The 27,129-nt window shown below is 44.9% G+C and overlaps 1 protein-coding gene across 4 annotated transcripts in view; it reads right to left on the reverse strand.

Moving 5' to 3' along the window:
- Positions 1 to 661: 661 nt before the first annotated feature.
- The window catches only part of lef1 (lymphoid enhancer-binding factor 1), a 41,079-nt gene continuing 14,611 nt past the window's right edge, over positions 662 to 27,129 (reverse strand). For 3 of the 4 annotated variants that reach the window (XM_062431125.1, XM_062431126.1, XM_062431124.1), the window contains exons 4-10: positions 19,573 to 19,705; positions 15,414 to 15,504; positions 13,346 to 13,465; positions 12,336 to 12,498; positions 11,406 to 11,513; positions 9,529 to 9,577; positions 662 to 741 (exon numbers count right to left, since the gene is read on the reverse strand). In XM_062431125.1, coding sequence (XP_062287109.1) covers positions 662 to 741; positions 9,529 to 9,577; positions 11,406 to 11,513; positions 12,336 to 12,498; positions 13,346 to 13,465; positions 15,414 to 15,504; positions 19,573 to 19,705 — 744 coding nt within the window. Of the gene's footprint in view, positions 742 to 8,809; positions 8,845 to 9,528; positions 9,578 to 11,405; positions 11,514 to 12,335; positions 12,499 to 13,345; positions 13,466 to 15,413; positions 15,505 to 19,569; positions 19,706 to 27,129 lie in introns of those variants that run through there. The other variant, XM_062431127.1, reaches the window with a different exon arrangement.

Raw genomic sequence — 27,129 nt, forward strand, 5'->3', positions numbered from 1 at the left:
ACAAACTAAAATGGCGTCTTGAGGACGTTTCTTGGACAAGATGAGATCCCTCCATCTTCCTTAGTGCAGTCTAAAAGAGGTGTTTGGTCGGTCGGGCAAAATCCCAAATGGTCTCAAAAAATCCAGTGAGAGAGAAAAGGGAGGGTGGGGGGAGGGTTTCAGGGAGTGAATGTTGGCCTAATGCACTATACAAAAAAGGAACAGAGGTGACAAATAACTTACAATAACTTAGAAACAGGTGTTTGGAGTGTCTGGGCGGTGCAAGGGAGACGTTTGTGCGCACATCAAAATTGCTGCTGTTTTTCAGTGCAGTGCCTTAAAGCTGATTAGAAAGAAACACAGATGTCAAATTGATGTCTTCTGGGTTTTCGGTGGTAGAATGTGAACTTGTGAGGGTGCTCCTACTCATCATGATTGTCTTGTTCAGTTCAGTTCAGTGTCTCTATAGCAGGCGCCTTTAGGAAGGGAGTAGAGTCAAACAAGGAAGTGTTTTTTTGTGGTGGTGGTGGTGGTGGCGGCATGTGACTGTGTTGAAGGAAAGGGAGTAGGGTTATGTGGGGTAGGAGAGAGGGAGGGTGGGGGTAAGTGGAGGAGAAGGGGGGGGGGGGGTCCTCTGAGAACTGGAGGCTTCAGTTTGGAGATTTAAGGGTCTTCATGGAATCTAACAGGCCTCCATCTCTAGCAGAGGGCCCGTAGCTGCTGCCTTCGCTTTGCATGTGGAGAAATTAGTCCGTTTTCCTCCTGCAAGAAAACAAAGACTGGTCAGTCAACCACATTAACTATGAAGTAACTGCATCTGGATACAAACAGGAAAACTGCAGATCTTTTCCTTCATTGGTGGTGGTGGGGGAGGGGAGAAAATAACTTTTTTTTAGAAACATCATACACATCAAACCCACACCGAAACACTGATCACAGATTTACACCACATTACCAAAAACCAGACAGATGCATGACTCAGAGTGACTCGTAAGTGTCTCACCATGCAGGCATGAATTCCCAGTAAAGGGAATGGCAGATGATCCTTTGCTACAATGAATGTAATCAACCATAGTTTTTCTTGTCTTTAGTGTTATAGCTGATTGAGTGAAAGCCTTTGCTGGAGTGTTGAGCCGAGCCCTGAAGTACAGAGGGGGTTACAGGTCAGTGACAGGATGTGGGCCGGCCAGCTTTGATCTACTCTAACATGGGGGTTGCCGTGACCCAGCTGGCAGTGCTACGCTCTTCTCTGCCCTCCCCTTTCTGACTCATTCCTCCTCTTACTCTCTCAAGGCGAGCACCCAATTGTGTAGCTTCTGGTTGACATTTAGGATGCCGCTGCAGGTGGGCGATGGGAAAACAAGATGAGGAAATACTCTCAGCGCAGGAGGATCATCACATTGACCAAGTTGGTTAAAACTAGCAGAGTTCATGGAGCAGTTTTAGTAATTATCTGAACCGTGCACGTTGACCCTGCCGTGTAAAAAATGCTACCTGACTGCTCAATCCACTTCACAGGACTCATGAAATTGGCCTCTTTCCCTGACAGGGAAATTGTTTGTCAAGCTGCAAAAGTGTTCTTTTCCCTCTCGTGATCAGGGCTTGAGCTAACATAACAGAGTTAGCTTCAGTTATTGACAAGCCAAGGAGAGTTATTTTAGACCTGAGCAGCATCAAATAGAATCTGTGATCAAAGTGGAGACGCAGAGACTTTGGTGGATGGATGCCTCCTGCGACTAAAAAGATGGATGTTTTGTGAAGACGAAAAAAGGAAAAGAAACGGTATTAGTTTGCTTCTCCCTTGTGGCAAAGCCAAGAGTGTGTTTTTGTAGGAGAGGAGTCAGCTGAGCCCTGCTGCTTGCTGCATCTCAACGCTCAAGTCTTAATGCACGCACGCACGCACGCACACATGCACACATGCATGCACACACGCACACCACCCAGAAGACTGCTTTACCACATGTGGATAAAAGGGAACAGGACAGAGGCCACCTTTCCCAAGGAGAGCTGACCCTGAGCCGCACAGAGTAGAAACTGAAAGGAACACGGCGCTCGGAGAGAAAGAGAGAGCCCCTGTCGCTTTTATTTACCTCCGCCGCCCTCTCTCTTTTCATCCCAGGATCTCAAAGCGGGCCCGCACGCCCGGCACTGCACCCTGTTTCCTGGGGAGCATTTTTCCTTCCCCCACCACAGAAATGAAAAGCACTGGCCTTCCTGCCTGGGGAAGAGGCCTGAGGGGCTGCGGGCGAGAAGTGTGTGTGTGAAGTGTGTGGATGTGTGTGTGCGTAAGTTTCAGAAAGGGATGGTGGTAACAGCAAGGGTGTGTGCTTGCGTGATGGTTGGTTGTAGGGGGGCACCAGGCCAGCGCTTCACAAGGTCCAGCCGACACAAACACTGGGATTCAGGAGCAACTTGACCCCTCCTCTCCCCTCACCTCCCTCCATCTCCTCCTCCTCCCTCTACATTAGTGCTCAGGAATGCCGGCTGGACTTTTTTGCAGGAAATGAAACGCTCCTCTGTTCAGAGGGCTAGCGAAGGTTTGGTCTCCCTCCTCCTTCTCTTCCCCAATTCCTTTCCCTCTACGGGATGGATGGAGGGAGGGAGGGAGGGAGGAGGGGAAGAAGTCGGACAAGCTCTCGCCCCGCTTTTGAAGTGTGGGAGGTTAAGATAACTGGCACAGCCTCGCGTCTCAATCGCCGCTTTCACCTCCCAGGCCAAATCAAAGCGGCCGCAGCTGGGGCCCGCCCGCCTTATAGCCCCCTAACCTCCAACCCAACCACCCACCTACCCACCCTCCTCCTCCTCCTCCTCAGCTCCCTCCCTCCCTCCCTACACGGAGCTCTGGGGTTTCTTTTGGTGCCATTAAAAAGGAAAACACCGCCGACAAATTACTCCAAAAATAAGCCAAGTGGAGAGATGTGTCTCCAGTGCAGGCTGGGGTGCAGACTTTACCATGGCAGAGAGAAGAGGGGAGATTTGGAGGGAAAATTGAAGGAAAGACTGAGAGCAAAGGAGCTGAGAGATAGAACCAATACAAGCAAAGAAACATTCATACAGTCATTAGTTTATTACAATTTAGGCTTATTTTCTGGTTTTAACCTTTATGTCTATTGGTCATAATTCATCCTTCACATGATTTAGAGCAATTGTCACTGCTGAGGTCTGGGAATGTGTTGGTAGCTCAATAGGACAAGAACCATATAGTCACATAATTAGATCACTTTTAAACAAATGAACATGAGTACACTTGAAATGAAGCTGGTAATCTCTTCTTGCACAGGAACATTGTGTGGATGCACGCATACGGCAAATACAATAAGTCAAATTTTAGAGTTTGCCTAACTTGAGGATTTGTTTCCAACCTGTCTGATCACCTGATTGCACATTTCTTCCTCAATCATCCTCCTTTTGAGCAATTCTGCCACGTTATCAGATCTCAGCAATAAAAGTAACGAGTACAATCATAATGTTAGAACATTAGTCGCCAACAATTTTGATTATCATTTACAAAGAGAAATGTCAAACGTACACAGAGTTTCAACTGCTTTTCTGTCTTCTATCAGGTACATTCAGTATCTTTGGATCCGGGACTATTGATTACGTTAGACTTCAGGAAACTGTGATGGGTATCTTTAATTACTTTCTGACATTTTATAGACAGATCAGTCAACTAATTCAAAAAACTATTGACAGAGGAATGGATAATGAAAATAGTTGTGGCTATAGTTTTACTCTCAGAAACAATTATTAGTAAAAAAATGAGTGAGAATATTTGTATCCCCTGACTGACAAAGCATAATTCAACTTGTTAACAATTTAGGTATTTTTACTTAATTTGCTTCATCATTTCTTTGGTTAACGACTAATAGATCAATTGAAACCATTTATTTCAGTCTGAGCTCCAGTGTGTCAACTTTTTCCCCCCCTCTCTCTACATCATTCACTGGGCTCAGTTAGATTTTGGCTCAGACTAGCAGGTCTGCGAGGTCTAGTAAGGAAATGTCCACACGTTTAGATCAGAATCTGGTGTGCTGGAGTGTCTTGGCATTGACCTTGGTCTGGATCGCACAGCTGGCTTTGGTGACACCTTTTCAAAGCAGCCTGCTCCCTATAAAAGTTGTGGTAGTGCCGCTCTTGAAGACGCGAGGGGAAAATAAAAAGGAGCGGGCCAATAAAATAAAAAAAGGCACCTGGAAGAAAGAAACAAAATGTTTTGCACTGTCAGCATTTTCTCCGGCCTTGAGAAGTTCAACATAAAAGAAATCCCCCCTTTTAAAAAAAGAGCTTTGAATTTTCAAAAAAGCTCAGGTGAGGTTGTGTCTTTTCCACAGGGGGCTCATCAGAAACTAACAGTCAGAAAGGAAGTTAAAGATTGAAATGAAAGAAGGAGGAAGACGGGGTCTGTGTGCAATATTGGAGAGAGGGGATGGGTGGGGTCTGGTTGCGGTTTAAAAGGGTAAAGGGGAGGGGGGAGTCACCCAAACCCCAAACCTCAGGCATGTGTGGGTGAGACTAGGGGAGTATAGAAGGGTGTGGGAGGAGGGGGGGAGAGGGGCTAGTGGGAGGCGTTGCCCACATCTGAGGCGGCATCGCTGGGGGCCCGGGCAGCTGAAGTCTGGCCGTGTGCCCCCGCGCAGCTCAGTCTGAGCCGCTGCAGGTTGGGGAGGAGGAGTGGAAGAGGGGGGGAGGGCTGGTTGCGGCACATTCAAAGAGCCTGCACAATGACTGCTCCCCTCCGCTGTGGTCTGGCTTCAAAGGCCTCCACCGCCACTCACATTCACCGTCAAGACAGAGCAGAGGAGCCGGAAAAGGAGGAGTGAGGAAAGAGGCAGAAAATTAGTGAAAGAAGCTGGGGGGGAAAAAAAGATGCTGGGGTGGAGGTTTTTGCCTCCTTTAACAATGGCCAGACGGAGTAAAATAAAAATAAACACTTCCTTCGGCCCTGCTGTCCTCTTCCTGTCTGTGCCCCCCCTGTTACCTGGGGGCCTTTCATTCAGAGATAAGCATCTCGCAAGAGGAACGTTTTATAAGGTCACATATCTCCGCCTCTTCCGAGGGGCTGCAGTGCCTCGAGGAGCCACAGGGGTGATGTGGAAGTTGGAGAAGGGTGAGGTGGAGAGAGAGAGAAAGAGAGAGAAGGGGGGGGGGAGAGAGGAAGTGGAGAAGACATCACAAAACAGCAGAGAGACTGGACCCTCATACTGTTACTGCAGCTGGCCAAACCACGGCACAATAGGCCTGTGACTCAATCAAAACAAATTTCAAGCCCCAGTCTAAACAATGGGAGCGATATAGCTGCATTTTCTCCCATGTAAACACAGACCTGTAACAGGGTTATACCCCCTCTTAACGTTTTTTTTTTCTTCTTTTTTTTTCTTAAAAGTGTCAAAAAGGGTTTCCCCTCCAGGATCAGTCTACCTTCAGTGTGAAAGATTGCTGCACCTAAGCTCAAACCACATCGCTATACTTAAATTGAGTTTGACATACTGCCACCCTCTGGAAGTCCGAACACTAAGTGCTGAGAGGGTCATTTTTCTTCACAGAGTAGGCTTTGTGGAGGTCAGAGGAGTGGGATAACAGGAGGACTGTGGGGGTGAACATTTCCGATTCTATTTCCTACCCACAGAAACATTAGCCGGGGAGTCGCTCTGATTTAAGCCCAAATCTCTCCCCCCAACCTCCCAGCCCAACCTATTTTTTCCCCTTTTTCTTTTTTTTCCCCCCACAGTTTTAAAAACATCGTCTCATCTCCCGTGCGCTGCTCAGAGCAAGACCCAGAGTCAGTTTTGCGATCCGGATCCCTTCCCCAATTATCCTAGGTCACTAATAAGGCGGGGTGTGGACGCACTGGGCTGTGCCGCAGTGGCCTAGAGGCTCGGTGCCAAATTGAAACGACTCGGGAAATGGAGGCAGACACTGAATCTTGCCTAATTGCAGCCGGAGTGTGTGGCTGGCTGCACAGGCCTTTGTGTTTGTGTGTGTGTGGTTGTGTGTGTGAAAGACAGAGAGAGAGAGAGTGAGTGTGAGAGAAAGAGAGAGTGATGAGGGTATGAAAGAGAGAGAGATGAGAGGCAACAAATAAAGAGAGAAAAGGAAAAGAAATGAGAGATGGAGACTGAAGGATGAGTGGCAGTTGAGCGAGATTGGGTAAACTCAGAACTCTCAAGAATGAAAGATTTTCTTCTGGCCCTTTTCTTACCCTCCCTCTCCACTCATATACACACTCTCACTCTCTCTCTCTTTCTCTCTCTCTCTCCCTCCTCGCTCATCAAAGTCTTTTGACAGCTGACTTCTGGCTACACACATCAGAGAGAGAAGAGCCGGGCCACGAATGAGACACAGAGAGGAGGAGAGACGAGCCACCAAAGCTGCTGCTTGAACAACGCTGTCTTTCATGTCTCTGGACCAGGATACGTGGTTAGAGATGACCCACGATGAGACCCGCAACGCATGCCTTTAATAACAGTTAACTATCATTGAAAAAATGGCAAACAGATACTGCACTAAACTGGTTAAAAATACAAGCTCTTCCATTGTAAACCCATCCATTTTGCATGTCAACAAAAGAGCACCTTCATAAAAGTCGGAGAAAGATGACTCACATGCAGTTTTATGATGGTTTGCAAGTGGTTGCAACTCTGTGGCCCTTGCTAGCAGGATTAAAATGCCACCTTTGTTAGGAGTATCCCCCCCACCCCCATGAAAAAAAAAAAGTGCAGTGGCTGAAACGGGAGAAAGCCTAGCGGGCATGTATGTGTCTCGGCCAGATAACTATCTCAAAGGTTGTGAGTCAGCGGGCTTCGTCAGACAAAAGGCTAACAAGAGGAAGCGATGAACAGAGAAACAAAATAAAAGACGGGTGCACAGAAACGGTGAGGGAAGCGGGAGCGAGAAGATAAATACCGAACATTTACAGTCTGAGTCAATGTGAGAAAAAGAGCTGGGAAAAATGGAGTGACGAGGGGGAAGAAACCCTCATTTCACAATGTCAGAGTAATGACTTCTCAGAGTGCTGTTCCACTGTGGCGAGAGCCAGCTGTGTGGCGGGCCCAGTGTTTGACATGCTAAAGATAACAAAGAGAACCAACGTCAAGCCATAAAACATTGCTCAATGACTCCTGGTTTGCCTCACAGGCAGAAAAACTCAGCTGAAGCCATAAAATATGTTAATATAAAAAATATGTGTTTCCCTTCATAAAATCTACCTAGACTGTTTCATGTTGGTATGCCGCATATTCTTCATGGAGAAAAAAAAGCAGTGTGTTTTAACTATCGCACAGAAAGGTGTTTAACTCATTAACAAATTTCCTTTCAGATTTTTCATACAGGGGAGCGACAGATGGGGTAGAGGGTAGGGCAGATGAAAAAGAAATAGACAAACAAGTTCATTTAAAGATGTTTTTTTGGCGTCTAAACCAAGCTAACCTCAATCCAGCTCTTTGGGATCTGCATAAATTGAGGGCTTGGGGAGTTGTGGCAGTATCCTTGGTATTATGCATATTAGTTTAAGGCTGTCACTGAGAATCAGCAAGGGTGTCCATCCCGCTGCGGCTAGGCGCTGCTAATTATTGGATCAGAGATAAAGTGCTTTTTAGCGCTCGCTCTCTGTGCTTTGAAAACCGTCTGGAAAAAAAAGAAAAAGAAAGAAAAGCAGCCCAATTTTTTGGGTTCAGAGAGAGCCACTGGGTCAGGAATCGATCAAGTGGAAAACCTTTGTCTGGTTGGGGTGATTTCGACTTAAGACCAGATTTGTCACATCTGCCCGGCTTTTTCTGCTGCAGAAAGGCAGCGGAATAACAGGATGCTACCAGGCTCTCCGGGAGGGAGAGGGAAGGACAGAGATGGACGGAAAAAGATCCAGAGTGAAAAAGACTGAAAGAGGGGAAATAGAGTTGCCTATGCCACATATTGGGAACGTTAATCCTTCTTTCGACAACAACAAAAAGAAGGGACAGGTGACAGTTCAGTGAAGGTTTGACATGTCATCTGAATCTATATATCTCAACATATCTTTCACATGTGAAAAAAAAGACTATGGAGTGCCTTTGTTATGGAGGCATTATAGACACCCTGAAACCCCGGATACCATGAAATCTTATTAAGGTATAGCATCTCATTAAGTTCCTGCCAAACAAGCTGCTGAATCCTGCTCTGCTTCACAAAGATGCAGAGAGACACAACACATGTAGTCCATATGGGGCTGAGCTGACGTCTCAAGTCTCCACTAGCGGTGAAAAAAAATGTTCTAGGCAAGGAAAACTGTTTTCAGATGTATTGTTTAGCCCATGTTTAGAAAACAGAGTGGATGAGGTATAATTTTCAAAACCCCTTTTTATTTGGACATTTTTCTAACACTTGATGCTATAAAAATAAGCCATAAAGTGCTTACACAACATCTGACCTTTTATCCACCAGTGCGCAAACAATTGACCAGCTACACACACACACACACACACACACACACACACACACACACACACACACACACACACACACACACACACACACACACACACACACACACACACACACACACACACACACACACACACACACACACACACACACACACACACACACACACACACACACACAAAATCCAATGCTCATTGTGCCGAGGCCATTGAGCAAACTCCCCACACAAAGCACAATCCCTCTTCAGGCCTTCACACCACTGACACAATGACTATGGCGAGGTTAGGGTGGACCTTTTTAGGATTAGTCTGTGAGTACATACTCTCAAGTCAGTGTTTAGCAGTTTAAAAAGACTTGACATATATTGAACTGGACCAGACAGGGAGGGGATAGAGGGGTTTGTCTTACCATTTTCTCAGATGTACGCCGTTTTCATTCTCTGGCCTGTACCTGCAGAAAATTGCATCTTTTAAAAAAAAAATTTTTTGTCTGGACAGCATAGATCTTAGCTGTCCATTTGGCCTACACAGTGTACAGACCCAAAAAAATACTGACATTTGTACTTAAGATGTAATTCTCAATGGATTAGAGTTGCAGTGCTGAGAGGAGGCTCAAAAGCGCAGCTAAACAAGGTCAGCAGAAAGACATACTGTAGTGCAGCAGGCAAACAAATAGTGCAAAGCCCGGAGTCGGTAAGTAGTTGTATAGAATGGACAGACTAATCCCAAAGTAGGTGTAATATATGAAGACAGGGATGAGGGAGAGGCAAGAGACAAACAGATGGGGGGATGTATACAAGGAAAGACTCTAGGAATACTAAATGAATGACTCTGATTATATTGTCTGCAAAGACATAAGCAAGCCAGTCTACTGAAGGCTGAATGGGGATAGTAGGTGATAGTAGGTTTGGTTAGTGTCTGCCTCTAGTTGATGTCAGTTTTATAGAAGTTTGTTCCTGTCTGCTGGAAGATTAGTTTTTTTACAGCTTCACAGAGTGTCAGTAGAAATGCAGCAATATACTGTAAAAGATGAAGCGTATTCTATGGAAAGATGGTGCAACTCACAACCTCAAGATGCGACACACAAAATAAATCAATAAACAAAAAGAGAGAACCCGGAAGGGCTAGCGCTTACCTGTGGCCGTTTCCTGCATCTTCTCCCTCTTCCGCTTCTTCTTCTTTCCCTAAAAAATATACAGAGGAACACATAAAGTGTGGCTCCAGCACTCACGCTCACTAGACCACTCTGATATCCTGCTGCTGACTGCCATGTTCACTCATCCCCTGCTGGGCATCTAACCAGCATCCCCCGGACTCCGGAGTCCACCGCAAACTGCAACGCTGAGAGGGACAGACTTCTCTACAGCCTGGTGTGATGTTAAGTGTGTTGTTCCTACTCTCAAAGTGCTTTCAAGTATCTCTGTTTCTATCATTGTTGGAGTTGTGATCATCCCTAACTGCACAGAAGCAGCTTGTCCTGCTGTTGTGACCAGTCTGTGTCAGATTTCCTCACCGCCACTAGCTTTGAAGTCCCTCTAGTGACAAACATTAACATGAAGTGCAATTAAAAGTGCTCAGTGTAATTAGGCTAGTCTAGCTCAACAACTGTGAAGAGCGCCACTTTTTTTTCCCAGCGAGGTGGTGGGAGTGTGTAAGGATTTATAGCTTATGCTAAATCCCCAGGGGGGAGACTATAGATACAGATAGCAGCGTAGAGTCGTTCTAGTCAAATATGAGCAGCACTTTGGTTTCCTGCTGCAAAGTCTGCTAATCCACTTATTCATGAGCTAATCTGCCTTCTACTGCTGCGGCAGACAGGGAAGAAGAGACTAAGTGAGAGTGGGTGAGAGAACGGATGAGAGAGGGGGTACACAGCAAAACTATGAATGCTACACGCTCTCCATGCCAGTGTGTTACCTATTTTGGTGTTTCCGGGCATGATGTGCTGCCTGTATGCAGCTAAAGATTTTGTTTGTGGGAGGGGTCACAGAGCAGCGCACAGAGACACAAAATTTACTTGTGAGAAATGTTTTGCGTTAAACATATCATCTCCCTTTATCTTTTTGGTATGCCGAGCAGAAAGCAGTTCCTCTACTTTTTTTCCACCTTCCTACCCGTCAAATGTTTGTACTAACAAAGCTGGAAATTAAATGGAAGCTGGGCTAACTGTCACTAGCTGATGTTGTGTATCTTTAACTACTCTGTGCTTCAGTGGGAGCAGAGCTGTGAAACTGTCTCCCCTTCAGCGAGGCATTTTGGCAGTGGAGCAGTGGAGGCAGAAGGAGGAGGGATGCTGTCGGTGTCCGAGGGGAGGCAGATAAACACCACAAAGCACTTTGGTGGTGGAGTGAATGTGAGTGCCGGAGCCACACTTTTAATAAAGGCTGGTGCTCTCTCTCTCACAAATTCATACACACCACATTCTCAGGGACAGATTTGACAACTTCCAGCCACATACACGAACACGCATGCACGTACACACACGCGCTGTGATACACACAGGAAAAACAGACTGCATCTTAAATCCAGCTGAACCTCCCACATTCACAAACAAAAATGGGCCGCTATAGGAGCAAAGGTTGCTGCTGCTGAATGCTGTATGCACGATGCAGCCTCCTCAACTCAGTGTAACAGTTGTGCTTTTTACATCCAAAGCTGCACGCTGATATGGAACATCAAAGACTACCATAACCATTACCAGGCAATTTTCACTCACTGTGGCAATAAGAATGTCCATGATTCTACAATCCATTTTAGTGTGGATGGTAATGTAACCGTGAATCACAGTGTTATGAATTACACATTAGGCTGAAACAAAGGGTCCACAAATGGACCCCATTAGTGTGGAGCGGACTGGTGTGAATTAGTGTGCGTGTCACTGTGTGCCATTTAAAGAAGAAGTCATGCAACTCTGACATAAACAACAACATAAACCAACATAGACGACACACACACACACACACACACACACACGCACGCGCACCTCTGCAAATCTGTTCTGTTGATACTTACATAATTGTCTCGAGCGGACCAGCCTGGGTAGAGCTGCATGTGGAGCTGCCGTTCCTTGCGGGCTAACTCATAATACTTAGCTTGCTCTTCCCGAGATAAAGCATGCCACTGTTTCAGTACAAAAGGAGATTAAGGGGAAAAAAATAGCATACAGTCAATTACTGGCATGCACTTGCATGTTCCCTGCATAGAAAAGTGTGCTGGTGTTTTGGTAAAAAAAAGGAGAAAAAAAAATCCTTTTCAACTTCCAAACGTTTGGTGTAGAAAAAAAAAAGGGGGTGGGGGGGGGGGGGGGGGGGGAAAAAGAGAGACAAAGAAGAAGGGGGAAACATGATGAAGAGATTAACATACACAAGAGTCAGCGAGAAGGAGTAAAAGAGAAGGAAAAAAACTTTGATTTCATATCAAAACACTGGTTCCAATTTAGCAGCGCTTTTTATTCAAACTATGTCAGTGAGCAATTACCCTATGCAGGCCACAAACTAGGCTTTGCTGTGGCTGGCTGCCTCAACCGCCAGGCCTATTCGTTAAGGCTTTTAACATGGCTCTGTGGTTCCACTCTTTTCCCAATCCTCAAAAGGAACAAATTTTGTCATTTCCAACCGTGCCATTATCCAGGCATATTTTATTAAAGCCAATTTGATTAAATGTCAGTTAGATAGGCATTCTGTATCTGTGGCGCTGAGAGGGAAGTAATTGGCTGGGGCAATCATTATGACAATAATCACAACTAGTTCATAAAAGACTGCATGTTAATAGAGAGAGGAATCTTTGTACTTTTTAAACTAATTGGGCATGGAAAGGCTGTGCACGCAGCCCGTTTAGATCCACGGTTTGGACTGTGATCTCTTGGTGATTTTACTCAATCAACAAAGATGAGATACACCGAGAAGGAGACGGTGTATCAGGGTACACGACTATGTGACCTACCCTTCGTCCCAGGATCTGATTGATGGCAGCGCTCTCCTTCAGTGTGCACTCGGCGACCACATTCGCACGCATCTCTTTCATGTAGAGCATGAAGGCGTTTAGCGGCTTCTTGATGTGCGGTCTTTTGGGCTCCTGCTCCTTTCTCTGTTCGTGCTGGGGTTTCCTGTAGGAACGAAAAAAATAACAACAACACAGGCGGAGGTGAAGAAGAAGTAAAAAAAAACAGAATAGTTGAATCTCAAATGGTTGACGAATGAGAGGATAAAAGCCAGAGAGGAGGGAAATTGCGGTGCAGCGATGGCGACAAAAGCAGCGAGGGTCTGGTTGCTCTCAGCCAATGGTGAGGCAGCGTGAGAGGGGTTGCCACGCCACGGGCCCCTGCCTCTTTAATCATGAGCAGTTGTACAGTCGCAGTCCATCAAGCGGAGAGATTACTTCACCAGTAATGGCAACCAAACCTTCTTGTCCACAGCACATTGGCAATCGCTTAAAACCAAATGCTCAAACTCACACACTGAAAGACAGTCTGCTCCCACTCTCAACTTACTTTCTAATAACCTTTTTGATACTAATACAGTCTTGGTACGAGGATGGCCATGAATAATGGAAATATCAGTGATAACCACTTCAGGGCGCTCACAGCACTTCCCACTGCACACAGTGGGGATGTGAATTCAGTTCATCTGAGCACTAATCTAGGACCTGTATCTGTTGCTGGCTAAGTGTGTTGTGATCCCTGAGGCCAAATGAAGCATAGGCCTGTTATCAGTAGAGCACGGCCCTCGCTGCTTATCTGCTCACATCAAGGGAATGAGAACAAGGCTCTGACAGAGGGTTTGTTCAGCAATGGCCTACTGTAGTGGAGGAGCGCACAAATACCTGGAAGTATGTTGTCTCAGAATACTGCACATGGAGGAGTGAGGGGAAGAACAGAGGCTTAAGCTTTAAAAATAAAAATAAAAAGTGCGAAAGAGTGTTTGAGAAGGGTATTTTGTGTTTACGGGACTCACATGTGCATGATGTCTGTTTCATGCAGAGGCTCGTGTTTGACCTGGGGGTTGACGATGGCTGGGTGGGGGATTCCTGTGGCGTGAGGACCTGGGGGTCCTGGCACCATGTGGTGTGAGAACCTGAAACAGCAGCAGACAACGTATACTTTGATTAGGAGGGTGAAGGACGTCAGCAGCATGTTAAAGCTCGCTAAGTGAGGGGGAAAAAATAATAAGATGCTTACAACAGCATACAGAAACAAATCCATCCATATTTGCTTGATGTTAGATGTTAACCAGTTAATATTTAGAAAGACATTTTCCCAATACAACAGTCAAGAAAGAGATGATGCCAGTGATATCGTCATTGAATGTGGCATGTGTTCCCGTTCTTTTAGCTCTGGATTGTTTATTTTTTATTTTCACACACATCTGTAAGCACTGACTTCATTGATCTCTTCCTTTCAATATTATGCTGGATTCAGAAAACAAGACCACATGAATATCACCACAAACCAGTAAAAATTTAAAAGGGCCAGTGTGTAAAATTTAGTGGCATTGAGTGGAACAGACTTGGCAGAAATAAAATACAATATTCATGTTTTAATCAGTATATACTCCCATGAAAATAAGGATTGTTGTGTTTTTGAATGAGCCCCTTTATATCTATATAGGGAGCAGGTTCTCTTCCACAGAGTCTGCCATGTTGGACAGCCATGTTACTAAAGTAGCCCAAAACAAACAAACCAAACACTGGATCTAAAGAGGGACCTTCACATTTTCTTTGCAAGTTTCGCAGTCACTGTAGAATCTCCTAAATGCTTGTAAGGGAGGTGTCTTATTCAGATGGTTTCAATCTGCAACCTCACAGCTACATGCCACTAAATCTTACACAATGGTCCTTTAAAATGTTGATTGCTTATATGATTTTGTGGGGATTAAATGTTTTTTTCACACACTCTGCCACTGTGTATTCAAAGATCCAAGCAACTGTGGTGACCGGTAAGTTTGTTGTGTTGGTTTTCTAACTGCACCTCAAGAAAATATGAACATTGGGTGACATTAAAAATACAGTTTCTATTTGGGTTTCTTTCAGTTCTGCTAATTGAGAGGAGATCTTTGGACATGCTTTTGAATTCCGGTCACCGTCTCCTCTGTAACTCCACCTCTGAAATAATAAACAGAGCTTGTGTCTTGTCATCAGTCCATTAATGGGTCCGTGCTGTCTGCATCTTTGGTTGCCACTTTCTTCAGTTTGTTCAATTGGTTTCAACACTGGCTTCAACATGCTGTGGTTTTGCATTTCAATCAACATGTTGCTGAAAAGATTAATGTTCAATCCTGAAAATTCTCTGCTTTTTCAATCCCAGGGACTTGTTGCAGGGTGTAAACCATCACTGAGTAGAAAAGCAGGAAAGTTGCTGATATACAGTTTGGGAAAGGTACCTAAATCAAAAATGGGATAATATATAGTAGCTATTTAAATTTAAGGGGTTCTGAGAGGGGGTTCAGGAGGAGACTGAGCCTGAAGCTGACATCTGGCTTCACTCAGTGTATGCCTGAAGCCCTGTCTTTACAAACATCACACTGACAGGGAAAGTGATAGTTAAAAATGAACAAAGAGGATACGGTATGTTGAGGAAAGAAAAAAATCACAGGAAATGCAAGTGACAAGGATGCAAAGAAAAAAGGTAAAAAGAAAAGCAGAAAAAGACACTTAAAAAAATGTTTCACAACCATGAAGAGAACCTCAGAGAGAGAGAAGTGCTTCCAGAAAGCTTTGATGGGGGTAAAGCAGCCATATGGTTATGCAAGGGCACGTATGCTGTGATGTGTTTGACATGTGCTGGGCACACAGAGGAGTGGTGTGGCTGAAGCCACAGCAGCACAGCAGGAACAGCCAGAGGCAGACCTCCCTGAGTCGGCTGCTGCTGCTGCTGCTGCTGCTGCAGGCCAGCATTCCTCTTTTCAGCACACAAAGCTAGTGCAGTGTCAGTGTACATCTGATGTGAAGAGACAGGGCAGTAATTGCACCTTGTTTACATGAATAAACAGTTGATGTTTTTGCTTTTGTCTGCTTGTGACTCACCATCCCAGCGGTGGCGTGATCTGTCCCACTCCTCCAGGAGACAGGGAGTAGAAGTTGGTCATGTCTGGTCCGGGGTGATGCCTCGGCATTCCTTAATAAACAACAACGGAACAAAAATGTTAGATCCACAGGCTGCAGATATGTTGGAAAAAACACGGTTGGCTAACCAACCTCAATACTTTTAGATTACTCTGCCTGTAAGCCTTGAGTATCAAATTCCAAAAGTTTTCTTTACATGATCTATGACTAAATATTTCCTGAAGTGTCAGTTGTACAACGTTCTTGTATAGCTGCTTACGTTCAGATGACATTAAACAATGCTGCGTTTGAAATGTTTGGCTTTTTTTAAATAAACAGAAAAAGTTTAGGGGGAAATGTCTGTTTTGTGTTTAGAGTTTAAAAAAAAAGAAGCATTGTTTTGATTCTGTTGCAGGAACTCGGGTATCGTTATTGACACGAGTCTCCAAAATGTTCAAACTGTTCTCAGCCTGAGTAAACTGAAGATGCACCGAACCGAAAAGCTGCATAAGGATGATCTGATCAGGTATCAGCTATTGTGTGACTGACCCACATTAAGTTGTCTCTTCATTGATGTCCTCATAGAACTCACATCATTCCCTATCCTCCTGTTACCTTACATCAATATGACGCCAGTGCTGCATATGTATACAGGGTGTCCATAAAGTCTCTTTACAATTTAACAAATTTATTACAAAAGCAAATGAATAGACAAATCTGTGGAAAGGTAATCATTTAATACACCTCTATATGTGCACCATTAGTTGCACGAAGCACATCAAGACGGTACTCGATTTCTTGCCATGTTCGCTGTAGCATAGACTCATCAATGGTGGCAATGTCATCAGTGATCTTTTGCTTCCGGTCGTTTAAGTCCTCTATCTTTATTCGATACACGATACACAAATGCAATGTGATTAAAAACTTTGATAACCACTGAGTACATATAACAAATCTGATTAACATATCTCATCAATTGCTTGTGTAATGAATTTTTTTAAATTGTAAAAGAGACTTTGTGGACACCCTGTATATATATATATATTTGAATTTTGGGAAAGAAACAGCACTGGCATCTGATCTGTTCACTGTATCAATAGATAAGAGTTGAGGTATTGTGTGAAAGTCTGTACTGAGAAAGAATTAGTGAAAGTTTACTCTTGACTTCAGAAACTGCAAACACTTACTAGCTTTTTCTAGATTTTCGTTCCACAGCAACTGAGCAAACTCCAGGAGACGGTGATCTGTGGTTGGTTAAGAAGAAGCGTTTTAAAAACCTATTACTCTTTCTTACTCCAAGTCAAGGATAGTGCACAGGGCTCTAACATGCCTCTTGACCTCATATTATCAACCAGTAGAAAAGGATCATATTTTCCCCGCTCCGTTAAAGTCCTTTCCAGTGTGTTTCAGTGCCTTTAAGCTGGTTAATTGAGGCTTCCCTCTTTGTGGCAGAGGCTGCAGCTCTCCCTGTAGACACGGGATTGACTTGGACTAACTGTCGGTGGATCTTCAATACTAAGCTCCTCCATCTCCAGCTCGCCTGTTCCTTCTGGGTTTCAAGGGCGAGGGGTCCCTTTTTGTAAGAGGACTTAGCGAGAATGGGGCGAGTAAAATTTGACAAAACCTGCAATGACTCGTGTTTTATTGTCTAACATCTATTGGATTTTAAGTGGAGTAAAAGACATGACTGAGAGACTACAGAAATCACAATATCAGGAAATACTGTTCATACATGGACAAGTGGAATGTGCCTAAACGTGTGCTCTCTCTCTTTATCACACACACACACATACAGAGTAAAGAGGGCAAATGCCTCCAGATTAGCAGCATCCTCTAATCCCTGCTGGAGCCAGCCTTTTCTCCCTGCCTCTATCTTTTCTCTTCCTCTTTCTCTCTCCAGGCTGTGGTCTGAAGGGGCCTCCCTCCTCGGAGAGGCAGGACGCGCAGGGGGCTTATATCTGCAAAGCCAGTGTTGCAACGTTGGATTCATAGCGAGCATAGCACTACCCCCTGCCCACTAATCCATCACCTCACACTCCTTAGGGCCTTCCTGAGGGCAGAAGGGAAGGAGGCAAAGGGGGAGTCGGCGAGCGAGGAGGGGGTCAGCCCCAGCGTGTTAACCTTGTCACTCACACCCCTGAGGTGGCTAATTACTCACTCCCCCCCGAAGTCACAAGTTCCCGTTGACACCCAAAAACGCTACACACTTGCATATCCTCTCAAAACAAGCAACACTAACACGATTCTTATTGTAAAACCTGGAAATGATCTTTATTCAAATTGGAGTTCTTGTGTTATATTTCTTTTTCTTTTTTTTAACAAAGCAAAATAAAAGGTTTAAATGTAAAATATTCAAAAGGCCCCATGCTCGACCTTCCATCCCCGCGTTGTGGCCCTGTGCATATTAGAGCTCATAATGAGAAAATCCATGATTGTTTTTCATAATTAACGAGCAGATCAAAGTCTGAGCCCACTAAGGAAGGCTGAGCAGCATTTGGTCGATACGAGGGAGAGAGAGAGAGTGAGCGAGAAGGAGAGAGAGAGAGAGGGGGACAGCACGAAAGAGAATAAGAGAGATTTAATTTTAAGCATCTTCAGCTTAGCTCTACTGGTATACACACACATGAATATGCCAGGGGAAATCATTTGCAGCTAATTCTGCAACTGGATCGCTTGGACATGGATTTCTGTTGGGCTGTGAGTGCAAAGATCAAATACAGCAAGAAAAAGACCTCCAGGGGCGCTTTCTGTTCTTCAGTGTTTGTCAGAAACTTAGTGGATCTCTACACACTGGCAAGACCAACACGAACAGTAAAAATAGAGCACATTACTTCATAAATCGTTCTACATGACAACAAATTGCTGAAATCGTATGCGTGCAGGGTGTATTAATTGCTCAATTCCGTGTCAACACAGTTCTTTCCTGCTTTCATTAGAAAAGTATTCAACAAAATGTGTCTGATGCATGATTCCTCTGACATATGTGGAGCACAGTTTCTTTACACGTCTCACTTCCCTTCATCTCACTACGCTGTGTGCTCTTGTTCTCAGTTTTCTACATTGTTATTTTTAGCCCGGTCCCTCAGAACCTCCCAGGCCTCATCATCATCTTCATCATCGCCTACATCCTGTCTGATCCCTCTCCTGCTTTTCAACTGGCAGCCGCAGGAGAAGAAAGCCAGGAGAAGAGAGAAAGGTGTGGGACAAAACTACGGAGGGCCCACGTCTTTTTGTATTTGCGGGGAGCTGCCAAAGTCTCCAGCTGCGATGGGCTGAGGAGCTCGTCCAAAGTGCTGAAGAGCTCCTCTACAGCTGTCAGAGACGGAGCTTGATGTTGTTTCGGAGAGGCAAAGAGTGCAGAGGGAGAGGGCAGAGCACAGCGCGCCGTCCCACAGGCTCCTTCAAATGAGTTCATGTTTAGAGCAGAGAGGAAGGATGACTTCGCTGTGACACATTTTGGTTTGTGATACTGTGTTTACTGCGTTAGCTTTACTGAGTTTACCGCTCAGCATTGTTGAAATATCTTCAATAAAATCACACTTTATTTTAGAACGTGCAAAGCATAAAGCGAGGGCTGAAAGAATCCAGTTTAACACTGTTTCTTTAGGCGATGTTGAACCTTTTCAATGCCAGGTCTAATAACATTCAACAATTCATATTGACATAATCTGCGACTGTAAAATTTAACAGGTCTCCATTAAAGCCCTGCCGTTCACATTATGACATCAATGTAACATTACTTTTCACGCAGCAGTGTCATTGATTTCTGGCAATTATATTGAAGTATAATGGAGGTGGTAATGATGCAAAAACTATATCCCATAACAGAATTTATGTTTTTAGTTACAATTCAAAAGGTCCTGTTGCCAAATATGGAAATATTTTCACTATTTTGATTCTGTTAAGCAAAAGAACATAAGAGATAAAAAAGACACAAAATGTCACTTATAACTGTTTGTAACAAATAACATTAGTAATAACGGGATAATTAACCTGAAAGCCCACACCTTTCTATATTTGTGAGAATATTACCATGATAAAATATCACTTAGTACTGTCTGTATTTCACTGCGCTGCTACACACATGGTGTAAAAGCTGTTAGAGATCAAGCAAAGACAGCCACACATGACTCCACACTACCTTGTTTGTTGTTGGCATCTTGGGGGTGATGACCAGAATGGGATCCTGGAGCGAAGTGCTCGTCACTGTACGTGATCAGTGGAGTGAGTGGGTGGACTGCATGGGACGGCTGCACCACGGGAACTTTGTTGGACTGCAGAGAAAAATAGACAGGGAGGGGAGATTTTAAAAACAATATGAGAGAGTGATGACATTATGCATGAGCTTCAGTTGCATTATTCCGTGTGAAATATGTCTCTCGCTCTGTCACATGATCAGGGGACTGGTATGACATATGCTGTACAGGTGGGCGGTTGTGGGTGAAGCTTAAAAGTAGAGTCAAGAAAAAAAAAAGTAACAAAAGAACATTTATTCTATTAGCCTGAGCCCAGCACCTTAAAAAATGTTGTTATGTCTAGGTCAGCAGGATTGAAAACCTTATTCCCGGAAGAAAGGAGGAAAAACAAGTCAAAGAGGCGCATGAGCATGTTTGAGACAGCAAAAGAGAGAAAGACGAAAACAGAGCAGGAGCGAATAGGAGCGAGCGATAGAGCAAAGAGAAGGGAGAGAAAAGAGAGACTCGCAGGGTAGAGTCAGAGTAGAGGTCTTAGGCGGGAGATCAAAGGCAGTCATTAGCTGGTGAATAAGGGGAGTTCATTACAGAGCAAGAGCCGGGGGAAGGAGAGATGAGGGATGGAGGAGGAGGAGAAGGGGGGCTGGCTATGGAGAGAGAGAGAGAGCGCGCGAGTGAGACAGATGTCTGCAGCGGTACTTAATGCAGGGGTAATCACGTCAACAGTGGCCTGGCCACAGGCCCCCCATCCCCGGCTGACTCAAGAGACCTGCCTCATGACAACTAAAATAGACCGAGCCAGGCCCAAAAAACTCTGGCCCCAACCCCCAGCCAACAGCGCTTACATGCTTCAGCAGCAATGAACACATGGTAATGCTTAGCCATGCTAAATCTACTATTCACAATCTGAGCCCAGAGCTGAGCTGGAGTCAAAATATCACCTCCACAGGATATATGGCTAATCGGAGAGACATCAGTGCAATGTTGGGTGAGACACGTCTTGCACCGAACGGCTCCCACAAGCTCTGAATCAAAGAGTTTTGTGAAATCGTAATCAGATGCTCTCAGGGGAAAAGTCGCCTGATTAATAATGTTGTTGAAGATACTCATCTAAATTTAGTGAGAGCATAAAACACAGAAGAGACGATATAATCAAGGGAACGTTCTTTATTAGCTCTCGCTTTGTTGACGTGTGTGTGCCAAGGTGACATTCCTGCGGTGTTAAGTGGTGATTGCTGCACCTCCTCACCCACTCCCACCACACACACACAAAACCCGTCGGACACAGGGGTGACTGGAATGTCTGCGTTTCCCCGAACCTATCACAGACTGGCACCACACTCAACTTAAGACTGCCTGCCTGCCCCCCCCCCCCCCCCCCCCCCCCCCCCCCCCCCCCCCCCCCACTCTCCCCACCTTCTGGGAATGTCCTAGCCGGGAACACAAAGTGCAGTGTGTGTGTGTTTATGTGTGTGTGTGTGTGTGTGTGTGTGTGTGTGTGTGTGTGTGTGTAGAAAAATTTCCTCGACCACATGAAGCATCATCCACATCAGACTCATTATCAGGCCGAGAATCTCATCTCCCAGGGCCAATTTCTCCCCCAGTTCTCCTCTTGATATGAGCCTCATATGCCATCATCTAAAACTCCACATTGTCCTGTTTCAGCGGAAAAACAAGACAAATCCTGCCTTCAAACTAATTAGGCTACAGTGCAGAGGATTTTAACACTAGCCCAGGTGAGAGAGGTTCTTTGACCCGGGTCGACAAGAGTCAAAGGTGACGGGATAATCTGTTAATGTGGGAGTGTCAGACCTCATCCTCCAGAGGGGACGGCTTATTAGTAGGGCCGCTAACCCTTCAGGAGGGCTCACCAGGACCGAGGAGGCTGGGACATGCCTACACCAGGGGCTAAATGATAGCATTCTCGCCCATATTATTTTACGCCTCTCCACTCCCATTTGTTATCCTGTGGGAATGAGATAAGAACCTGCAGGATTATCATTTTAGCTGGAAGTCTTCTCCAACTTGTGGCAGAGAGAGGAGGGTAAAAAAAGTGAGTAGTGACAAAAGTTAATCACTCATTCTTTTTCACACATATGTTAACTAAGATACAGCAAAACGGGGAAAAAAATGGTGATTGACTTTTTGGGACCTATGAAAACTAGAGGCTTCTGCCACAGAAGAGAAGCCCTCTTTTGTGCTTTTCCCAGTTACAGCTGTCAAATCCTGTTTTTCTCAATTTCTTAATAAACTGCCTCCATTGTGGCAAAATCCACCAGGCAAAAACCTGCCGGCCTCTGTGACCAATACAGAATTTATGGATATTTAGGCGCACATTTACACAAGCTGCATGCCCTCACTAACCATGGTTTGCTTTAGGAAGAAAAGAGGAGTCCTGAATTGTGTTCTCTCACATTTTAATAGCGCACTAAGAAAACTACATTGAGGTGAAACAAAATCCTCACATGTTCTCTTTAAAGTTATGGTCATTACGTGCTAAGAGATATCACGGAGTCTACATTTAATTTTTCCAGGTGGAGACTTGTTGGCTTGCTGCGCCCACTTTGCAGCTCTTGGCAGCTTCGCACACACAAAAAGGCACGACACCCTTTTACCAATTTCCTGGAGGAAGTAGTTGGAGACACTCAACTGACCACAACCGTGAGGGTCATGACATGCCGCAGCAATCTGATCCCCTCTCATCGCCATCATCATTCTACAAACGACCTCAGCAGCAGCAGAGGCAGCGATGTCGCGATGGAGGGCGGCCATATTGGAGGTCCCTTTTATTGTATAGGAAAAATAATAGGCTTAGGATCTTTCTATTCATATTTTTTCAGGGAGAGCGAAAGAGGAGAGGCAGCGAGGATTGAAAAGAAAACCGTTCCATTTGGAATTTCATATCCAGGCTTGGCCGGCCTTTTTAAAGAACCCCTCAGATGTGGTTTTAAGAGAAATTCATTGTGCGGAACTGGAGCTGGCATGGAGCCCTCCATGGAGGAGACACTCCAGTGTGTTTCAGCACGGGGAGCCAGTGACTTGGCGTGCAGTCTCAAATTGGGGGTGGGGAAGGGAAATGAACGTTTCGCTTTTGTTTCTTTTTGGGTTTTTTTTGTTTTTTCTGAGGGAGGATTTCTTGACGGCACACCAGTGTCTGAGCTTGTTTTCTGTCAGATTCCACCAACATCCTGCAATGGTTGCTGAGCATGAGCGCATGTGTGTGTGTATGTGTGTTGTTAAGCGTGTCTATGTGGTATATGGAACAACTATTCCTGCTATATTGCCTTTTTAGCATCTCTCTCCCTCTCTCCCCTCACAGCACGGCTTTTGTACTCCACTCAATTATACCACTTCTGCAGAGTGGAGTGGAAAAAAGGGAAAGCGGGAATTTTATAATAATCACTTCCCACTACTGTAATTTATATGCAATGAGGACTCTTCGCGCCTGCAGCTACAATCAAGTGTGTAGAAACCATGTGAGGTGTTTCACAAACAGCTGGGGAGATGGCAGCTCGTGCAGTGGCTGTGGGTTCCCATGCTGCTAAATCTTTTCACTAAGAAGCCCTTCTCACCCCTTCTCCTCCAAAACCCAACCTCACCTACTCACGGGATTTTCTGCACTCTGGAGGAAGGGGATGCACAGAGAAAATAAGGCCTGGGATATTAACAGAAGAAAAAATAGAAACTGTATCATCAAATTTTTTGCTGTAAAGCTTCAATAAAATGACACAATTCATACCTGAGGAAATCATTTAAAGCAGCTGTGAATCACTGGCAGAAAGCACACACCCTCCTCTGATTGTTTAAATATAGTCTTTGGCTACTGTTTCCACTGACGTTGTATCCACAAAGAGGACAAGATTACAGATGGAAAGCCTCAAAGTTGGAGATTGAAGCGAGGGTGTGCCCAGCACTGAAATCGCACAGAGCCAACCTCAGACCAGGTGTTCACTCTCAGGTGTGTTTGTGTGCAAGTTGTCTGACCTTTTCCCAACAAAAGTGAGCAAACAGTCTTCCATAGTAGCTTTACAGCACAGGAAAGAAAGGGACTGCATCTCCCTCCTCCCCTCCCTCTTTACCAAAACCAGTGGAGACCAACCTGAGGAAGCTTAAATAAATAACCAATTACCATTCGCAGAGCGGGTTGAACCCCACCAGCTTCGAGTAGAGTGCTAAAAATGGAATGTTTTATTGGCAGGGTGGCCCTTTGGCCAGGGGGCTTAATGTAACGAAACCCAATTAATGGAGAAGAAAGCCGGGCCGCCAGCAAGCGAAGGAGCGCCACGCGCCCGGGGTAATGAGACGAACAAGCGAAGCCAACCACAGGGACAGGAGTGGAGGAGGCTACGAATAACAGGAAAAGCCTGCCCTGGAGAGAAATTTACATCTGTGAAGCCTCCAATCTCTTCTTCTTCTCCCTCCTCCTTTCATTTTAATCATAAATCCTGCGCGCTGGGTCTGAGTCCAACGGTTGAAGCAAAGCAGTGACACTAAAGACTGAGGCCAGTTGGTAAAAATGGGAAAAACACAAAGGGATGTGGGACGTCACAAGCTTGAAGCACAGTGGTGTTCAGCGAATGACTTGCAGAGCAAAAATAGGCATGTACCACTTATTCAATGTTATGGTTTCGGTGGCTAAATTGCGGTGTAAATTTATCATGCGAGGGAACTTGTCACGCTGTCCTCTAAATACCACCGTTACACCCACATAGACGCACAAACCATACGTCAGACACTTCACATCAACACACATGACCGACACATGCCAGTGTACAAACACGGAATCCACATACAGAAAAAAAAAAGGCACATACACATACTGTAAAATACAGTCATGGTACATGGCGAAGGGATCAGAGACTGCAATAACCACGCGTTTAATGAATTTAACACATACATGCTACATATGAACACAAAGGAGCTATTAACAGCCGAGTGTCTTCTTTCCCACCACCACCAGCAGAACGGAATAGGAAGAGGTGGATTACCCATCATCCTTCAGCTGGCATGAAGAGCTTGTGCTCCGAGCAAACCAATCACGCTAGCTCTCGTGCTGACATTCTGAACGCGCAAAGACGATAATTTGTGTGAAATGTGCCTGCCCCAGATGAAAAGACTTTATCCGCTTTTTAAAGTGTTCAACTCTTAATTTCTATATGTCGCGGAGCTATTAAAAAAAGTAAAGCAAGAGCAACAGAACATTACTAATGATGCAGTCGCTATATTTCCTTCATTGGTAAGCCACAGTAAGTTAAGCACAAAGAGTAAAGCAGTATGACAACAGTCTTTATGGAGTTGTATATCACCATGACGATATATATGCTGTTATTGATGTACAAAATTATGTCTTGGCAATTTGTAAATTAAAGACTTTAGAATTAGTAATTATGGTTTTTGTTTATATGTGTGAAGAGATTTGTCTGATGCAACACATCACAGATATATGCATTAAACATTTCTATGCAATTTTGCATACATTCAGTCCATCAGCAGAAAATGTGTCAAAACTATTTTGATAATTGATTATTTGTTTAAGGCGAGCAAAATTACAACAACATTCCCAAATTTGAGGATTTTCTCTTTTTCTGCATTATTTTCAAATTTAATATCTGCATACATTAATTATTAATGAAAACAATTGCCCTAATTGTGATGTATGTCAGTAACTGAAAGATATTCTTATCAATATTGTGACACTGATTTCAGTCCTTGTGTGATATGTACTGTACTGTATATACGTGCAATGTTGAGGATTGTGGGATTGTAATCTGGAAGTTGATCAAGTGAGGTCGGCTCTTCCACTCTTGTGTTTGTAGAGTGTGTGTGCGTGTGCATGTACGCGTGTGTATGTGTATGTTGGGGGATGGGACGCTGCTCTGGCAGAGCCCTGGGCAAACTGCAGGATGTTCACCTTGCGGCGGGGCACAGGGCTCATTATCACAGCAGGACCTGGTCACATCAAAGGACTGAGGAAAGGGCAAACATTCTGCTGAAGTGCCACTGTCAGCAGGCCTGCGAGCGCACACGCAAACACATACACAAAGACAGACCGCACATGCACTTGAGCACCCACTAGGCATCTATACCCCCACAAAGAACATTGCTGCTCACTGCAGCGCCATCACTTGACCGAGTGAGACATGCTGAATGAAAATCCCTACAATGCCTTCGAAGACGGCAGTCTTGCAGAATTGTGTTATATATTAACACCGGTAGCATAAAAGAGACCAGCACGCCTACCTGGTATATCTGGACACTGTCAGTTTGTCAAACTGTATAAAATACTGAGTCATAAAGCTTTTAGCTGCATCATAGGTTCATCTACCTGACCGGCTGTGTGTTTTAATCTCAGGGGCCCTATGTTTGAACTCAGCCTTTAAAGCTGACCACAAGCAGAAAATGTTTGGAGCACGCTTTATTTTTCTTCCTGAATCAATCGGCATCCCTCTCCAGCACTATTTATAGCCACCCCGCTGCTGCATTAACACACTGCATGATTTATCATTAGAAGCCAGCTCTGGTCTGCTGAGTAGCTACATTCATGCCAGGCAGCACGTTGGTGCCAACTTCCACATTCAACAACAACACTCCAAGGCCCTGAGAGATGTACACAAATAAAATCGCAGCACAAGCTAACTTTGTGTGGCTAGTGCACTAAAACCTTAGCTGCTACACAATACCGGAGACCGAGAGAAAGAGGGAGAGAAAATGCGATGCAGAATGGGGGAAAAAGTGCTGATGAGTTGCCTTATGCAGAAGCTTCATAGAACTGTCGAACAAGAGCGGATTTGCCTGCTACACCTAGATAGTGTCCCCCCCTTCTCAGCTTTTGCCCAGGTATTCTGGGCATGAATGGCTGTCAGTTTGGATTTGGGAGCTCAGCGTTGAGGGGGAAAATAGAGTCTGGTGGGGGTCTTTGTGTGTCTCTACCTGTGGAGACGAAAGCTAGAGACAGTGCTCCTCTCACTAAGCTCCAGCTAGCTCGAGTGCAACATTTACACATTACGTCTATGGAACGGAAGGGGTAAATATTAGCACTGCAAGCTAGCCAACGAGGGCTGTGCGAAGGCAGACGGTGAGCAAGCTGGAGCGGCGCTGCTGTGTTTGTGGGGAACGTTTTCAATGGCACACACCAGGAAAATGTGGATGGGGAGGTGATTTGAATGAGAGCTGCTTCTGCCTGAGCTGTAGAGTATTGACCTAGTTTTCCTTCTGTATTTCACTCAGACAGATGCACACCCACCCACAGAACATGTAAGAATAGAAAGAATAAAAGGAATGATTAGTTTAGTCAGCCGGCGCCATTGATGATTTATATTACAAAAACAAACACACATTAAAACCGTATTTTTTAAAACAGATTAAGTGTGTTGGTTATGTAATGTTTTGAAAACTGCAGGTCACCAGAAGCCATGTTGCCTCAGGTGTCATGACACCTGTGTCCTGGCCTTGATCTGAACTTTTGACCCTGTAGTCACATGATCAATGCACTTTTCACCTCAATG

This window comes from Scomber scombrus, chromosome 2 (genome assembly GCF_963691925.1).
Source record: "Scomber scombrus chromosome 2, fScoSco1.1, whole genome shotgun sequence".
Taxonomy (NCBI): Eukaryota; Metazoa; Chordata; class Actinopteri; order Scombriformes; family Scombridae; genus Scomber; species Scomber scombrus.